Genomic DNA, 18,433 nt, shown 5'->3' on the forward strand with positions numbered 1-18,433 from the left:
AAAGTGCTGGGATTACAAGCGTGAGCCACCGCGCCCGGCCTATTCTTTAGTAAAGTAGACGTGACAATGCTCGTTGGCTGTGATTGTGAAGCTTGACTGATAATACTGGGATTTTGAGATCAAGAGGCTAGAAGCCAAGATGTTTGAAATATGTAAGGTCAGCTGCCTGCTCTTTTTTCCTCCCCTACGAGTGAATCAACACTTGCTTTCTAAGTTTTTCTTCTCTGTCTCCTTTCTCTATTGTTAGTTTCACTTCCTACTCTTAAAAATTCTGAGCTTTCAAAATCATATTTATCAGGAGAAAAAGGAGACTGAAAGAGCTTAAAATGGGATACCTCTGGCCAGGCGCAGTGGTTCACACCTGTAATCCCAGCTCTTAGGGAGGCAGAGGCGGGAGGATAGCTTGAGCCCAGGAGTTCAAGACCTGCCTGGGCAATATAGCAAGACCGCGTTCTCCACAAAAAGGAAAAAAAAAAAAAAAAAAAGGGGATACCTCTGAAAGACATCGTAATTTGGAATTGTAACATGAAAACCTAAGGAAATTTTTTGCAATTATTTAAACTGTATACTTGTCATTGCTGTTATCCAGTCTTACAACAAACTATCAGAATTTTACTTTTGCAATTTTAATAGAGAAGTCTCTGCATCCTAAGAAATGTAAAGAAAAAGAACAATAAAGACTTGGGGAGCTTTTAAATTTCATCGTCTCTTGGGGTGTGGAGAATTTTGCAGGGAATAATTCCTGCAAATCCTACACCTTCAGATTGATACCCTCAAAGGACACTAAACCACAATCCTTTTTGAAGGAAGGATAAAACTGTATTTACTGTATACAATTCTAGGCATTGGATTTAATATATGATGTATTTCACTAAGGTGGCCTCAGTGGGTACTATCTTAAGCTTCTTTCTCTATGTGCATATCTTTAGTGACTCAAGGCATTAATATTTTATTCAGGATGTGTAGATAAGATATTTTTGTAATTTAATGGAAAGTGTCATGTTTAATGGGTTGGAATTCTGTTTGTTGTCAATTAAATACCTAAGTATATTAAGTTTTTAGGGTTTAGGGTTTTGCCAACAGTAATGTGTTTTGCTTATAAGAGCTCCCCTTTTCTATCTTCTTTTTAATAGCAACATCATGACAACAGAGAAGAGTTTAGTGACTGAGGCTGAAAATTCACAGCACCAACAGAAGGAAGAGGGTGAGGAAGCCATAAACTCAGGCCAACAAGAACCTCAGCAGGAGGAATCTTGTCAAACAGCAGCCGAAGGAGATAATCAGTGTGAACAGAAGCTGAAAGCTTCTAATGGAGACACTCCTACACATGAAGACTTGACCAAGAACAAGGAGCGGACATCAGAAAGCAGAGGCCTTTCACGACTGTTCTCCTCGTTTCTCAAAAGGCCCAAATCTCAGGTGTCTGAGGAAGAAGGCAAAGAAGTAGAGTCAGATAAAGAAAAAGGTGAAAGAGGTCAGAAAGAGATAGAATTCGGAACCAGTCTTGATGAAGAGATCATTTTAAAGGCCCCGATTGCAGCTCCTGAACCTGAACTCAAAACAGACCCGTCTTTGGATCTTCATTCATTAAGCAGTGCAGAAACACAGGTAAGGATGTGTGGATATAGGAGGTGGGCAAAGGAAGGCAGGTTATACACTTTATTTTTCGTTTAAGAGTATTTGGGCTGGGTGCAGTGGCTCACGCCTATAATTCCACCACTTTGGGAGGCCGAGGCAGGCGGATCAACTGAGGTCAGGAGTTCGAGACCAGCCTGGCCAACATGGCCAAACCCTGTCTCTACTAAAAGCACAAAAATTAGCCGGGCATGATGGCGGGTGCCTGTAATCCCAGCTACTCAGGAGGCTGAGACAGAAGTTTGAACTCGGGAGGTGGAGGCTGTAGTGAGCTGAGATCGTGCCACTGCATTCCAGTCTAGGTGACAAGGGCGAGATTCCGTCTCAACAACAGGAAAAAAAAAAAGTACTTGGTTTTATTTCTTACTAGCTAGTTGACTGAGGCATTGATAGTGATAAGTAGCATCATAAAGCTTTATAGTTTCTACTCTTTTTTTTTTTTTTTTGAGACTGAGTCTTGCTCTGTCACCCAGGCTGGAGTGCAGTGGTGCGATCTCGGCCCACTGCAACCTCCCTCTCCTGGGTTCAAGCTATTTTTCTGCCTCAGCCTCTTGAGTAGCTGGGATTACAGGCGCTGGCCACCATGCCCAGCTAATTTTTGTATTTTTAGTAGAGACAGGGTTTTGCTGTGTTGGCCAGGCTGGTCACAAACTCCTGACCTCAGGTAATCTGTCCACCTCAGCCTCCCATAGTGCTGGGATTACAGACGTGAGCCACCATGCCCGGCTTATAGTTTCTACTCTGAAAAAATTAATGTAGTCTTTGGAAACTTACTTTTTAAAAAGATACTTACACTTTGTATGTATTAAAGGGTCTTGCTATTTTGCCCAGGCTAATCTCAAACTCCTGGGCTCAAGTGATCCTCCCACCTCAGCCTCCTGAGCAGCTGGCATTACAGGTGTGCACCACCATGCCTGTCCATTTACTATTTATAAATCAAAGAATAGAAGAGAAAAAAAAAGCATCAAATGAATGTGTTCAGCCCATATATCATTTTATTGTAATAATGGAACAAATTGAAGATTTTTCATGAGAGAGGAAAAGTGAGATGGTTTAGAGTTCATTTTTGTGGAATTATTAGGAACAAGACAGTTATTAGCAGATGTGGTTCTTTTATGTAAATCTTCCTAAAAGCTGTGTGATGAATTCAAGCCCTTTGAAGATATGTGATAGATTCAAGTCATGTCTACCTTATTTTGATCATCTTCTTTAACTAGGTCATATTGCCACAGGGTATAAGATATAGATGAGGAAGTCTAGCTCTTTCTATCACCTGTGTAACGTATATTAGTCTGGGGCCTTAATTGTGACATAATGTTGTTAAACTAAACATGAGTTGTGAGTTTGTTTATTTGTCCAAAAAAATGGGAAAACATTAGTACTGTAACTCAGACTATTTTCTAAGAATGTCATTTATTTTCAGCCTTACCATTACAGATTAAGAATTATTTTCAAAGTCGTCTTATTTCTGAAGCACGTGAATATTATCTGCATTGTTAAAAGTGTAAGTTCTTCTAGAACTCTGACGGTGTTGGGGGAAAAAAGTATAAGTCCCACATGTTTCTATTATAGGTCTGAGATTTGGACTCCATAGTTTTATTAGAGTCTTATTAGAATATTACATGTATTTCTAGAACTATTACTTGTATATTCAAAGTGCTGAGGGTAAAATTTAGGATAAAATTATAATTACACACTTGCTATTAGTGAAGGTTGAAAACAAGATTTACTATATTCTGTAATAGTTAAGATGCAAGCTATGGAATCCGACTAGAGGGTTCAAATCGAAGAAAAGTGACACTTCTCACTTCATCGGTTTCCTCCTCTGTACAATGGGGATAATAATATCCACCTCATTTGGGATCGAAAGGATTAAAAGAGTGAAACGGGTAAAAGCTCTTAAAACATTGCCTGGCATTTAATAAATACTCAATGAATGTTAGCTAGTAAATAAACACAAACAGTAAAGGCAAAGAAACCATTCATATCTTAATACCATTTTATTTTAGGAATACCAGAAGAATTAAATTACATTATCGGCCGGGCGCAGTGGCTCACACCTGTAATCCTAGCAGGCTAGGAGGCCGAGGCAGGCGAATCACAAGGTCAGGAGTTCGAGACCAGCCTGGCCAACCTGGTAAAACCCTGTCTCTATAAAAAATACAAAAAATTAGCTGGGCGTGGTGGCGGCCGCCTATAGTCCCAGCTACTCGGAAAGGCGAGGCAGGAAAATTGCTGAGAGCTGAGATCGCGCCACTGCACTCCAGCCTGGGTGACAGTGCGAGACTCTATCTCAAAAAAAAAAAAAAAAAAAAAAAAAAATTACATTATCTTTCAGGAAGCCTGGTACCTTTAAGAGTTTTTCAAATTTCCTGCCTGCCTGCCTGCCTGCCTGCCTGCCTGCCTACCTGCCTTCCCTCCCTCCCTCCCTCCCTCCCTCCCTCTCTTCCTCTCTTCCTCTCTTCCTCTCCCTCCTCCTTTCCCCTCCCTCCCTCCCCCTCTTTATTTTCTTTTTTTCTTTCTTTCTTGACAGGGTCTCTCTCTGTCACCCAGACTAGAATACAGTGGTGCGATCATGGCTCACTACAGCCTCACCCTCCTGGGCTCATGCTATCCTCCCATCTCAGCCTCCTGAGTAGTTGGGACTACAGGTGCATGCGACATGCCCAGCTAATTTTTAAATTTTTTGGTAGAGATGCTCTTGCTTTGTTGCCTAGGCTGGTCTTGAACTCCTGAACTCAAGCAATCCTCCTGCCTCAGCCTTCCAAAGTGCTGGGATTACAGGCGTGACCACTGTGCCTGGCCTCAAGGGATTTTTAACTGCTTTTTTCTCCTTCAGCTTTATGTAGGGGAAAGTCCATATCTTGTTTTAGTTAACATTTGAATCAGAACTTGTCTTCGTACTCATGTTGACACAGATGATGGACAGTTAATTTTAGATTTAACTAAAATCTCATTCATTAAGATTTAATTCAGAATTGAAATAAATTGTCCGTAGGTTATTTGTCTTCATGTGGAGAAAAAGAAACGATATTGTTAATAAAATTTCAAGGAGATATTATTTAAAAGAACAAACTATTTTAGGCCTTTTGGAAACTAATATTTATAGTCAAAACCTTGTGGATCAGAGCCTTCTGGATAAAGGTTTATTTGCCTAATCATATTTCTGTATATGTAATAGGATTTTATTTAAATGGTCCTTTTTTGCCCAGAATTTTTTAAAAAACGTGTTTGCTTTATATTATAAATATATAAATATATATTTATATTACATTTAAGTATATAATATATATATATAAATATAGGATTGTACCAGTCTTCATCCACAGTAGCTTGGATTTTTTGGAAGGCTATGTAAATTTTTAATGTTTGTTTATTTATTCATTCAACAAATATTTATTGAAAACCTACCATGTGTGCCAGGCCCTAGGCTGGATATATCTTTGTAAATAAAAACTGCAATATGGTGAAGAGGTTTAAAATCATGGATTTTGGGGCTGAGTGTGGTGGCTCATGCCTGTAAGTCCAGCACTCCAGGAGACTGAGGTGGGAGGATCACTAGAGCCCCGGAGTTCGAGACCAACCTGGGCAACATGGAGAAACACCATCTCTACAAAAAATTAAAAAACTAGCTAGGCACGGTGGCTCTCCTGTAGTCCCAGCTACTTGGGCTGTTGAGGTGGGAGGATCGCTTGAATCTGAGAGGTCGAGGCTGCATTGAGCCATGATTATGTCACCGCATTCCAGCCTGGGTGACAGAGTGAGACTCTGTCTCAAAAAAAAAAAAAAAAAAAAATCATGGATTCTGAAGCCAGACTGGTATGTGACTTATTAATTGTATGATCCTAGGCAAGTTACTTAATTTCTCTGGCCTCAGTTTTACAACCTGCAGGCCAGGTACTATTATCCTGGCTCTGTCAAGTGGGGATGTAATAATAGTACCTGCCTCGCAGGGTAGTTATGGGGATTGAGTGAGTTCACATAAGTAATTTTCTTAGAATAGTAACTGGCCCATTGTAATTGTTGTATAAATGTTTGGTATTATTATTATTATAAAACAGACATGATTTCTACCCTTGTGAACTTTAATAGAGAAAACAAAAAAGTAGTAAATACAAACAATTATTTATTGTAATAAGTTATGAAGGCACCAGAGTACTGATATGAAAGACAGTAGAGTGGGCATAGATAGATAAGATAGCCAATGAAGGGCCTTCCTGAGGTTGCAGTGAGAGGGTCGTGAAAGATTGGAAGGAGTCTTTTAGATTACTTGCAGTATTTAATGCAGGAGTCAAATAATTAATTCCTTTTTCCTAATTGTCAACCATGCATTTTTTCTTTTAATTGTTTTCCAACTGTTACACAAGGAAGTAACATATTCTTTTAAAAGAAAATAATTAGTCGGGTTTAGATAAAAATATGTCAGTAGTTTTGTTGTGTTGAAAGTAAAAGTAAAAATGTATGCCGGCCAGGCACGGTTGCTCACGCCTGTAATCCTAGCACTTTGGGAGGCCGAGGCGGGCAGATCATGAGGTTAGGAGATCGAAACCATCCTGGCTAACATGGTGAAACCCTGTCTCTACTAAAAGTACAAAAAAATCAGCTGGGCATGGTGGCGGGCGCCTGTAGTCCCAGCTACTCAGGAGGCCGAGGCAGGAGAATCGCTTGAACCCTGGAGGCGGAGCTTGCAGTGAGCCGAGATCGCATCACTGCACTCCAGCCTGGGCTACAGAGCGAGACTCCGTCTCGAAAAAAAAATGTATGCCAAAAATGTTATCCTACTTATCGGTTATTATTTGGGGATAATTTAAGATTGTACCAGGAAACTCTTCCTTCGTTGAATCTTCTTTGCATTTAACATGATTAATATTGGGTAGAAAGGCGTTAACTGGTAGTTAAAATTTTTAGCCTACTACATGTTTGCTTAATGATATAAAATTGGTCCCAGGCATTTCTCTTAGAATTAAAATTAATTTAAAATTTAGAATATGTAACAAGTCACATCTTATTTTGCAGTTTGTAAGGCTACCTTGCTAAAATTGAGGAGCATGGGCAGAGACAATAACGTTTTTGTTAAACTTTAATAATAACCATGTAATGGCTTGGTCAGGAAGAATATATAATGCTGAGAGCAATGGATTGGTATCCCTCTGGTTTACCTGAAACCTTCATTTATTGGTTTGATGGGATTCTACCAGAGAAGTTTTAATAATAGCAAAGTCTTTAAGTCATTTGGGGGATCATATTTTTTTTATAGAAAAATAATTATTTAATATTAATGTCACCTATATTTGTTTTAGTTCATGCATTTATTGGTAAGATTATTATAGGTAAAAGCATATACAGCATGTTTTGTGAAACGTCTTTATTACTGACTTGGCGATATCATGGATATGTAGCCTGCTCAGGAAGAACTCAGAGAAGATCCAGATTTTGAAACTAAGGAGGGAGAAGGACTTGAAGAGTGCTCCAAAATAGAAGTAAAAGAAGAAAGCCCTGAATCAAAAGCAGAAAGAGAATTAAAGGCTTCCCAAAAACCAATCAGAAAACACAGGAACATGCACTGCAAGGTTTCTTTGTTGGATGACACAGTTTATGAATGTGTTGTGGAGGTGAGTATGTTTTCATTTCCAACAATCAGAACTCTTACAGGTTGTTTCATCTAGAGTTGGGTGAGTGGTGATTTTGCCCACAATAAGACTCACTTTAGTGATTATTTCTTTTTTCTTTTTTTTTTTTTGAGACAGAGTTTTGCTCTTTCACTCAGGCTGGAGTGCAGTGGCATGATCTTGGCTCACTGTAGCCCCCAACTCCCATGTTCAAGTGATTCTCCTGTCTCAGCCTCCTGAGTAGCTGGGATTACAGCCATGCGCCACCACGCTGGGCTAATTTTTTGTATTTTTAGTGGAGACAGGTTTTACCATATTGGCCAGGCTGGTCTTGAACTCCTGGCCTCAAGTGATCTGCCCATCTCGGCCTCCCAAATTGCTGGGATTACAGGCATGAGCCACTGCGCCCGGCCTCTAATGATTATTTCTGTGGATGGAAGTATTAATGGTGATTTTCTGGAGGTGGGATTATGGGAAGATGATGAGTAAGTCTTTAAGTCCAGTAAATGCCATTTCTTAAAATTTTCTATTTTCTGAAAGAATAAGTGATTGAATCAGGATTGAAGAAAAATATCAGAGTTATTCAGTTACTCTTTTTGCTCCTTCAGGGCAAGTTGACATTTTTTTTTTTTTTTTTTTTTTTTTTGTGAGACGGAGTCTCGCTCTGTCGCCCAGGCTAGGGTGCAGTGGTGCAATCTCGGCTCACTGCAAGCTCCGCCTCCCGGGTTCACGCCATTCTCCTGCCTCAGCCTCCAGAGTAGCTGGGACTACAGGCGCCCGCCACCACGCCCGGCTAATTTTTTGTGTTTTTAGTAGAGACGGGGTTTCACCGTGTTAGCCAGGCTGGTCTCGATCTCCTGACCTCGTGGTCCGCCTGCCTCGGCCTCCCAAAGTGCTGGAATTACAGGCTTGAGCCACCACGCCTGGCCAGAGCAAGTTGAAATTTAAAAAAATCTACTAACTATATATTTTTCAAACTAGAACAATAGTTGTTTATTATGATATGCTTGATATATAAGCAATTGTAATTGTTACTAGTAACAGCTTTTATTGACAAAGTGTATAATTCACATATATGTGCAACAGATTATTTATTTATTTATTTATTTGTTTGTTTATTTATTTGAGACAGGGTCTTGCTTTGTTGCCCAGGTTGAAGTGCAGTGGCGCAGTGACAGCTCACTGCAGCCTCAACCTCCTGGGCTCAGGTGATCCTCCCACCTCAGCCTCCTAAGTAGCTGGGACTACAGGCACGTACCATCACACCTGGCTAATTTTTTTTTTTTTTTGTAGAGACGGGTTCTCACCATGTTGCCCAGGTTACTCTTGAGCTCCCAGGCTCAAGCGATCTGCCTGCCCCAGCCTCCCAAAGTGCTAAGATTATAGGCATGAGCCACCACACCAAGCCTTATTTCTTAATCACATTATTTATGTGCAAATGCAAATATCTTCAATCACAAATCATCTAAAATATTACGCTGTATTTACTAATAGGTCTTCTCTAAGTTTGAGAAGGAAATCAAGAAAGATGTAATTGTACTTTGAAACAGGTACTATACACCTAACTAGAGACTCAGGGTCTGCTTTTTCTGCTTCTTGCACTAACTAATTTAGAGATGGGGAAAGCTATTTTACACCTATTCTTCCCATTCAGACCAAGATCTCTTATATATGAAGCCCTTGGGGACAGATGTGTTTTAGAATTCAGAATATTTTGAGGCTGGGCACGGTGGCTCACGCCTGTAATCCCAGGACTTTGGGAGGCCGAGGCAGGCGGATCACGAGGTCAAGAAATCGAGACCATACTGACCAACATGGTGAAACCCTGTCTGTACTAAAAATACAAAAATTAGCTGGGTGTGGTGGCACGCACCTGTAGTCCCAGCTGCTTGGGAGGCTGAGGCAGGAGAATCGCTTGAACCTGGGAGGTGGAGGTTGCAGTGAGCCGAGATCACACCACTGCACTCCAGCCTGGCGACAGAGTGAGACTCCGTCTCAAAACAAAACAAAACAAAAACTAGAATTCAGAATATTTTGGAGTTTAGCAAGGGAATAAGTACATATTCGGCATATTTTATAATACATCCAGCAGTGTCTGTAGCAGCACCCACATGATCAAACATAGTATTTCTATGGTAAAATATATGAAGATTCATTCTGAGATGAATAAATGAAGATTATAAATAGCCTCTTTACAGTTCAAGTCAAAATTTGCCATTTGGATTTTAGAATTATGAATAAGGGATTAGGGAAAATACATGAAGCATTTTCAAATCATCTTCTGTCATTTAGAATGAAAACATGGGAGAAAAAAGAAGAAAATGATCTGATACGGATGAGTTAAGACTGACAGTGAATGAACATTTATGTGAATTATTAATAGTCATTAAAAATAACTCATCTCATTGAGAGGAGGACATGTCATATATGTTTGCCCAAAAAATGATTCTAATTTTTTGAAGTATTTTCATATATATTTCTCAGAAGACATTCACGTATTTGATTATTTTTAAACAATTCCAATAAAGAGGTAGGATGAGTGTAAATATTCTTATCATTTCACAGCTGAGCAAACTAATGTTCAGAAAAGTTAATTGAATCTACTCAGCTTGTTTAGCCAGTAAATGGAGGAGCCAGGACTTTCTGACTAAATCCCAGTCTTTAAGTTAGGTTATTTTCTTCCTATAAGTAGGAGTAAAAGAACCCAAATTTGGGAATGGTTTGACTTTCTGGGTTAAGAAACATTAAGAAAATGATTCCTAGCACCACTGAAGGAGCCACTCCAACAGGTAGTGTCTGTTGGCTATCTAGAATTTTACTTTATTCATTTTTCTGAAAGAGATTGTAGGGAGTTGAGGCATAGCTCATTTTCTTTGGGACATTTGGTCTGAAAATGATAGAGTCTAATGATTTCCACAGCCACAATTAAATGTCACTCTGGACAGTTGATTCAGTAATTTAAGTAGTCACGGTAACTGACAGTTGCTCATAGCCTGCTACAGGATATATTGCACCAAAAATAAAGAATGTGATGTGTAGGATGGAGATGGGGAATATGAGATGGAAGGAAGGTAGAATTTTGCTTTGAATTGTAACACAATTTCCAAACTAGTATATTTGTATTACATATGTAAACTGACAAATTGAAGAACAGGAATTTTATAAATCATACTTTCTGCTTAAACTATGTAGCCACCTGAAAGTTTGTTGGTAACCAAAGATGAAAGAAGAAATCGGAAAGTGACATTTTATTTTATTTCATGATAGATGTAGAAATAAGAAGAAACCTCACTTTAGCCTGGGAGTTCAAAACCAGCCCGGGCAACATATTGAGACTCTCTCTACAAAAAATTTTAAAAATTAATCGGGCATGGTGGTGCACATCTGTAGTCCTAGCTACTCTGGAGGCTGAGGTGGGAAGATCACTTGAGCCCAGGAGGTTGAGGCTGCAGTGAGCTATGATCAGGCCACTGCACTCCAGCCTGGGCAACAGAGTGAATCCCCATCTCTTTTGGGAAAAAAATAAAAGAAGAAGAAACCTCAACTCAACTAAGACACGTATATCTTTGCAGAAACATGCTAAGGGACAAGATTTGCTTAAACGAGTATGCGAGCATCTCAATCTTTTGGAAGAAGACTATTTTGGTCTAGCCATTTGGGATAGCGCAACCTCTAAGGTGAGGAGACTGCTTGCAATTTAAGAAGCTGACAAAAAATTTGTTTTAATTCTTTTGTTTTTAAGAATGTATCTATACCTGCTTCTCTAAGCCAGTGTTCTTAGAGTTATGCCTGTCTACTCTTATTTCTTAGATTTTCCTGCTATTTTTCTTCTAGAATTAACATTTTAAAGGAAAGACCATTGCTGGTGTATTCTTTCATCGTTGAAATAAAGTATATATTGTATGTTTTTAAAAGGCAAGGAAAGTAAAGAGGTATGATGCACTGATTAGCAAGTACTGTAGATGTCAATAACTTAATATATTATGCAATTGGTATTGTATCTAATGCATAGGAGGTTTATAACAATATTTGTTGATTGGATGATCTGTTATTAATATTATAATGAGATATTATAATTAAATATAATTATAATATATAATTATAATTTGAAAGCAGCATTATGAAACAGAATAAAATCCCAATATTACTGAAACAGTCATAACGATGAATCTGACATTTCCTCCAACCTAAAAGGAAACCAGTTGTTAACTTTTGAAGGAAGTAAAAGAATGGACTTGGAGGAGAGAAGAAAGGTTAAAAGGCAGGTATTTACCTCAGAACACTTGAATTATTTCCTGGCCAATTAATTGAAAATTGCAAATATTTAACATAAATCTAATGATGAAAGCTTTAGTCCAGTTTAACAAGTATTTGCAGGTGCTGTACTAGATGATATGGCTGCAGCTGTGAATAAGGTAGACATGGTCCCTGCCCTCTGGAACTTCCAGTTTATCATGAAGATAACATTAATTACGGGTTTGATGAGTGCTATACAAAAGGAAATACAGGTTGTCAGGGGAGAGTATGGCCCGGGAAGTCTCCTCTGGGGAGGTGATGCCTTAGCTAAGAGAGACCTGAAGGATAAAATGAGCAAGTGAGGTGGAGAGAGAATGGCTTGTGTAAGACCTGGAGTTGAGAGACTGACATTTCAGGAACTGAAAGCCATCTAGCCTGGCTGAACATAGGATATGAGGAATAGAGTAACAGATGAATCTGGAGAGGTGTACGGCCAGGTTGGGGGGTGGGTGTAAAGTGGGGGATCCTGGAGAAAGTCTTGTAGACACTGAATTTAAGCCATTTAAGTTCATCCTTTCTCCAAGATGATTTCAGTTTATTAAGAAAAGTTGAAGGGCAGCAGCCTTTAACATCTGCAAATTGTAGATTAGGTTGTGTGAGTTAGATAATGCAAACTAGAAGACGTGGAATTATCGTTTGCCTAAACAAAATCTATTTGTAGAATATACCTAGTTGTTTACAAAAATTTGTTCCTTCTATGAATGACTACTAACTTAAACAGAACTATGTTTGAGCACTAGATTAATATTATTCTTTAAAGACTTAACCTTTACTTTGTCTCCCTTAGGGCTCAAACTAGCTTGTACTGGTAAATATAGCTAATATTTGAGTACTATACATTTCAATATCACAAAGAGAGTAAATCTCAAATGTTCTCATCACAAGGTCAAGTATTTGAGATGATGGATAGTTTGATTCATTTGATTTAATCATTTCACATTGTATTAAAAAATCATAACATCACTTTCTGCCCCATAAATATATACAACTATTATTTTTCAATGAATAATTTTAAAAAGTCTAGCCTTAATTGAAACCACTATTTCCCATTGGTAAGGGAACATTGAAGTTAATTTAAAAACAAAACAATGCCCTCAAAACTACAGTGAAAAACTTTCTACAACTGTGAGCTAAAAAATTGTCCCATGAATTGGCAGGGCGTGGTGGCTCACGCCTGTAATCCCAGCACTTTGGGAGGCTGAGGCGGGTGGATCACGAGGTCAGGAGATCAAGACCATCCTGGCTAACACAGTGAAACCCTGTCTCTACTAAAAATACAAAAAATTAGCTGGGCGTGGTGGCGGGCGCCTGTAGTCCCAGCTACTTGGGAGACTGAGGCAGGAGAATGGCGTGAGCCTGGGAGGCGGAGCTTGCAGTGAGCCGAGATTGTGCCACTGCGCTCCAGCCTGGGCAACAGAGCGAGACTCCATCTCAAAAAAAAAAAACGAAAATTCTCCCATGAATCAAGGGAAATACTCTGAAAAGTGTTTTATGTAAGCTCAGTGAGATAATTTTGATTCCCAGAAATTGAATGGTTACATTGTGGGGAAAAAAACAACCCAGATTGATTTGAGAATGATTAAGGATTCTTTAATTTGGCATGTAAAGTCACCAAGTACGTACATGTTTAATATGGCTGGAAATTTTTTTTCTGTGATCTAAGCATACTTACATTTCTAGAAGCTGGCTCATCTAAAGCCATTCAGCAGAAGAAATAATTTCTGCTTACAGTTGAGCTTCTAGGGCCCACGTTGGGACAAAAATTTTCAGTTACACTGAAAACTTTTCACCATTGTTGGGATTTATATTCTGTCCTGTCACCAAGTTTATTTTCTTTTTTTTTTTTTTTTTTTGAGACGGAGTCTCGCTCTGTCGCCCAGGCTGGAGTGCAGTGGCGCAATCTCGGCTCACTGCAAGCTCCGCCTCCCAGGTTCACGCCATTCTCCTGCCTCAGCCTCTCCGAGTACCTGGGACTACAGGCGCCCGCCACCACGCCCGGCTAATTTTTTGTATTTTTAGTAGAGACGGGGTTTCACCATGGTCTCGATCTCCTGACCTCGTGATCCGCCCGCCTCGGCCTCCCAAAGTGCTGGGATTACAAGCGTGAGCCACCGCGCTCGGCCAAGTTTATTTTCTTTATAGTGGTTTTCACTTTTTGTTTTTTTGAGACAGAGTCTCACTCAGTTGCCTATGCTAGAGTGCAGTGGTGTGATCTTGGCTCACTGCAGTCTCTGCTTTCCAGGCTCAAGCGATCCTCCCACCTCAGTCTTCCAAGTAGCTGGGACCACAGGCACACACCACCATGCTTGGCCAATTTTTAAATTTTTATATTTTGTAGAGCCAAGGCCTCACTATGTTGCTCAGGCTGGTCTTGAACTCTTGGGCTCAAGCAATCTTCCTGCCTCAGCCTCCCAAAGTGCTAAATTACAGGCATGACCCACTGTGCTTTGCCACTATTGTAATTAGTTTTTGTTTGTTTGAGATGGAGCTTCACTCTTGTCACCCAGTATGGATTGCAATGGTGTGATTTCTGCTCACTGCAATCTCCGCCTCCTGGGCTCAAGCGATTCTCCTGCCTCGGCCTCCCAATTAGCTGGGATTACAGGCATGCATCACCATGCCTGGCTAATTTTTTGTATTTTTAGTAGAGATGGGGTTTCACCATGTTGACCAGGCTGGTCTCGAACTCCTGACCTTAGGCGATTCACCCGCCTTGGCCTCCCAAAGTGCTGGGATTACAGGCGTGAGTCACTGCACCCAACGGTAATTAGTTTTTAACGAGCAAATGTTAAATTGCTTTATTTATGTTCACTTATATATTTATGTGTAAAGTGTTGTTAAAAGTGCTTAATATAAAAGCTTAATAACAAAGTACAAAACTGGCTGTGTAAGAAAAGGGCATTATTGTCCCTGTAAGTATTTTTGGAAAAGAAAAATTGGCACCTCTGAATCATAATCTGGCTTCGTCTTCCCTGATAGTTTGTAAGAGCCCCACTGGGGAAGTCAGTGGGCAAGTGAATCCTGGGAAAAATTGACCTTATCATAGTCAGGGCATCGGCAGGTCTGTATGGACCAGGTTCTTATAGGACATCCAGTGGGAACATCGTCAAAGGGAATGGGCTACTCTATATTTTATGCTTCTAATTTTATCATGGTCAACCTCCAGCTCAGAAGTAAGTCAAAACAGAGTGGTGGTGGTGTTGTTTTTTTTAATTTTAATTTTAATTTTTATTTATTTATTTATTTATTTTTGAGACGGAGTCTCGCTCTTTCACCCAGGCTGGAGTGCAGTGGCGTGATCTCGGCTCACTGCAGGCTCCGCCTCCCGGGTTCACGCCATTCTCCTGCCTCAGCCTCCCGTGTAGCTGGGACTACAGGCGCCCGCCACCTCGCCCGGCTAATTTTTTGTATTTTTAGTCGAGACGGGGTTTCACTGTGTTAGCCAGGATGGTCTTGATCTCCTGACCTCGTGATCCGCCCGCCTCGGCCTCCCAAAGTGCTGGGATTACAGGCGTGAGCCACCGTTTAATTTTTATTTTTAATTAAAACGAGAGTCCTTAGCTGATCCAAGAAGCAGAGCATGGAAGGGAAAGTAGGAACTTCATTAGCCCATGGCCCAGGTAAATCTTGTACAAAAATGAATCTGGGGAAGATTCACCTTAGAATTGTCAAGTTAAAGGGTCAGTACAGTAGCAAAAACACCTTAGTGATGGCAGGCCTTCCTTAATATGCTGTCTCTTGGCTGGATGTGGTGGCTCATGCCTGTAATCCCAGCACTTTGGGAGGCTGAACTGGGTGGATCACCTGAGTTTGTAACCAGCCTGGCCAACATTGTGAAACCACATCTCTGCTGAAAATACAAAAATTAGCTAGGCATGGTGGCACACGCCTGTAATCCCAGCTACGCGGGAGGCTGAGGCATGAGAATCGCTTGAACCCAAGAGGCAGAGGTTGCAGGGAGCTGAGGTCACGCCATTGCACTCCAGCTTGGGAAACAGAGCGAGATCCCGTCTCAAAAAAAAAAATACTGCTGGTCTCTTAAGTCACAGTTGTCTAGGCTGGATGGGTATCACGGTCTGTTTTTTACGCAGCTGTCCCCGGTATCTCCCATCACTGTCATCCTGGGGATGTGCTTTGCCTCTTTCCTGTGATGTTTCTCCTGTTTCCTCTATCCTTGCTTTTCTTTGTGTTTTGATAGAGTGCTACTCCTCAGAAATGGTACATGGGATGTAATCGTTTTTGAGACATTACATGTCTGAAAAGATGGCTTTATTCTGCCTTCTCATTTGATTTTGAATTTTGTTGGGTATAGGATTTTAGGCTTGAAATTATTTGCCCTCAGAATTTTGAAGGCATTGCTTCATTGTCTTCTAGTTTCCAGTGTTGCTCTTGAAAAGGCCAGAGCCATTTTGATTTTTGATCTTTTCTATGACTTTTGTTCCTCTCCCTCCTCCTTTACACAATCAAGCAAATATGATCTTTTCTTTTTTCTTGTCCTTATGAAGTTGAGAGTTCACAATTATATATCTTGGTGTGGGTTGATTTTCATCTATTGTTCTGGGCCCACGTCTGTTTTTTACCAGACTGATTTCCTAAAGAATGTTATTTAGTATATTGCCTGGCCTGAATGTGGTAGGCATTCAACAAATGTTTATTGAAAGAGTGGGACATATTGTTACACTTGAGAGAATAGCTTTGCCACATACTAGTTGCAAGTTAGATAAGTTACTTGTCCTTCTGTTTTCTCATTGGTAAAATGGGAATGATAATGAGACAATCTATATATGAAAGCGTGTAGAATCATGCCTGACATGTAGTAAGCATTCAATAAAAATAAGGTATTATCATTATTATTATGATAGTATTATTGGCTGAGCGTGGTAGCTCATACCTGTAATCCCAGCACTTTGAGATGTAGAGGCAGGCGGATCACTTGAGCCTAGGAGTTTGAGACTAGTGAAACCCTGTCTCTACCAAAAATGAAAAGATAATAATTGAGTGTGGTGGCACATGCTTCTAGTCCCAGCTACTCGGTAGGTTGAGGTGGGAGGATAACCTGAGCCTGGGAAGTCAAGGCTGCAGTGAGCCATGAGTACACCACCACACTTGCCTGGGTGATAGGGATAAGGCCCTACCTCAAAAAAAAAAAAAAAGTATTATTGCTTTAAAATGAAATTACCAATTAATCAAGGCCTTGCCTTTAAAAGAAAGGATTTGTGTGTCATAATCTAGAGATGCATTCTGGAGCATCCTTCAGGTTGAATATTCTACCTGTTCTTTTCTTACGTAGGATGTACAAAAGAACAGTGTATCTTTTACTTAAAATTGATTGTATTTAGCAAGACTATATGGCTTTATTTTAGCTATTGGAAAAAGATAAAATCACAACAAATTTAGTTAAAGATCAAATTGGCTTTTATTTGTGATTCATGTATTAGGCAGCCTTCATTCTACAAAATAGAATGAGGGCTTCCAATAAGCAGTGGCAGAACAGTGGGTTTTGTAAGGTAGGAATAAGGAAACCAAGTAATAGGAAAAAACTGATTAGTTTACATCAAGTTACTTTTCTTCTAAATGCTAAAGCAGAGAGGACTTTCATGTTAAACTGACTCAGGTAGACTGGAATCTCCTGTTTTCAGGAAAAACTGGTCTGTTCAGCATCTACCCACTTCCTTTAGGTTTCAGTTTGATTATGTGGTATTTGGTATGAGTGACTCCATTTTGGTTTGGCCTGATCTGTTGGAGCCAGTGAAGAAGCTTAGACCAAAACAATGGCCTTCCATGATTTTTGTTTAACACTATCATTCCATGTATATGCACTGTCAATAAGCTAAATTTCTAGATAAGACCTTCTCTAGAAGTACACAGATATTTGTGAAATGATTGAATCCGTAAAGTTCATAGTAAATCATGGTCATCTAAGTTTTCTGCCATTCTGAAAGTACGGAAGGTAATAGAGCTATACAGGCTTTGGGGGCTCATCCTCCCATTTTATAGATGAGGAAACTGAAGCACGTAAAGGCCGAGTGACATCCTCTAGTTGCACAGTCAGTTTACTCCTGTAGCTCCTTGCCTGCTGCCCCTTCCTAAGTTATTTTCTTCTTTAGCTTTTTACTCCTTTCCTTGATTTTTACATTTCATCTGTAGTTTTTTTGTTTCCTCTACAGAATTAGTTTATGTTGTAGAAAAAAAATGTGAGCCATAATGCAATGAGAGACAACTTTTTTCTCTTCTTTCCATTCTCTGGTGTCTTCTTTTTGTGTATGTAGAGATTTGTCCTTTGTATATGTAACTTCTGTCGTTAAGAGCTTTGTGCTTTGTTTGTAGACAATTGAGTACAATTAGCAGGGAGGAAAGTTTTCCCTCATGTGGAGTGGCTTGCTTGTTCACTTTTCCTACTGACTGCATGATAATGGGCCTATTGCCAGGGTCTGGCAAGAGAAGTGGAAAAGCAGTAAGAAGCAAACTTCTTTTTCTTTCAGGCTGGAGTGCAGTGGTGCCATCTTAGTTCACTGCAACCTCCACCTCCCAGGTTCCAGTGATTCTCATGCCTCAGCCTCCCAAGTAGCTGGGATTACAGGCGCCTACCTCCACACCCAGCTAATTTTTGTATTTTTAGTGGAGACAGGGTTTCACCATGTTGGTCAGGCTGGTACTGAACTCCTGGCCTCAGGTGATCCACCTGCCTCGCCCTCGCAAAGTGCTGGAATTACAGGCCTGAGCCACTGCGCCCAGCCCAGAAGCAAACTTCTATAGCTCTGTGAGAGATTTATTGCCACTATGAACCAAAATTGTCAGTTAAATAGTTGCTTCCTATATTTCATTCCTGCTTAGAATTATTTACTAATGAATCAAGGATTTTTTCCTTGGGAGAAAAGTCACTTACATTAATT

General features: G+C 40.0%; 1 protein-coding gene across 5 annotated transcripts in view; it reads left to right on the plus strand.

Moving 5' to 3' along the window:
• EPB41 (erythrocyte membrane protein band 4.1) overlaps positions 1-18,433 on the plus strand; it is a 227,662-nt gene that overhangs the window by 100,626 nt on the left and 108,603 nt on the right. For 4 of the 5 annotated variants that reach the window (XM_058444377.1, XM_032759535.2, XM_032759533.2 and 1 more), the window contains 3 exons: positions 1,134-1,608; positions 7,035-7,247; positions 10,817-10,921. In XM_058444377.1, the coding sequence (XP_058300360.1) occupies positions 1,141-1,608; positions 7,035-7,247; positions 10,817-10,921 (786 nt within the window). In that variant the 5' untranslated portion in view covers positions 1,134-1,140. Of the gene's footprint in view, positions 1-1,133; positions 1,609-7,034; positions 7,248-10,816; positions 10,922-18,433 lie in introns of those variants that run through there. The other variant, XM_032759550.2, reaches the window with a different exon arrangement.

Source organism: Hylobates moloch, unplaced genomic scaffold, assembly GCF_009828535.3.
Source record: "Hylobates moloch isolate HMO894 unplaced genomic scaffold, HMol_V3 SCAFFOLD_9, whole genome shotgun sequence".
Taxonomy (NCBI): Eukaryota; Metazoa; Chordata; class Mammalia; order Primates; family Hylobatidae; genus Hylobates; species Hylobates moloch.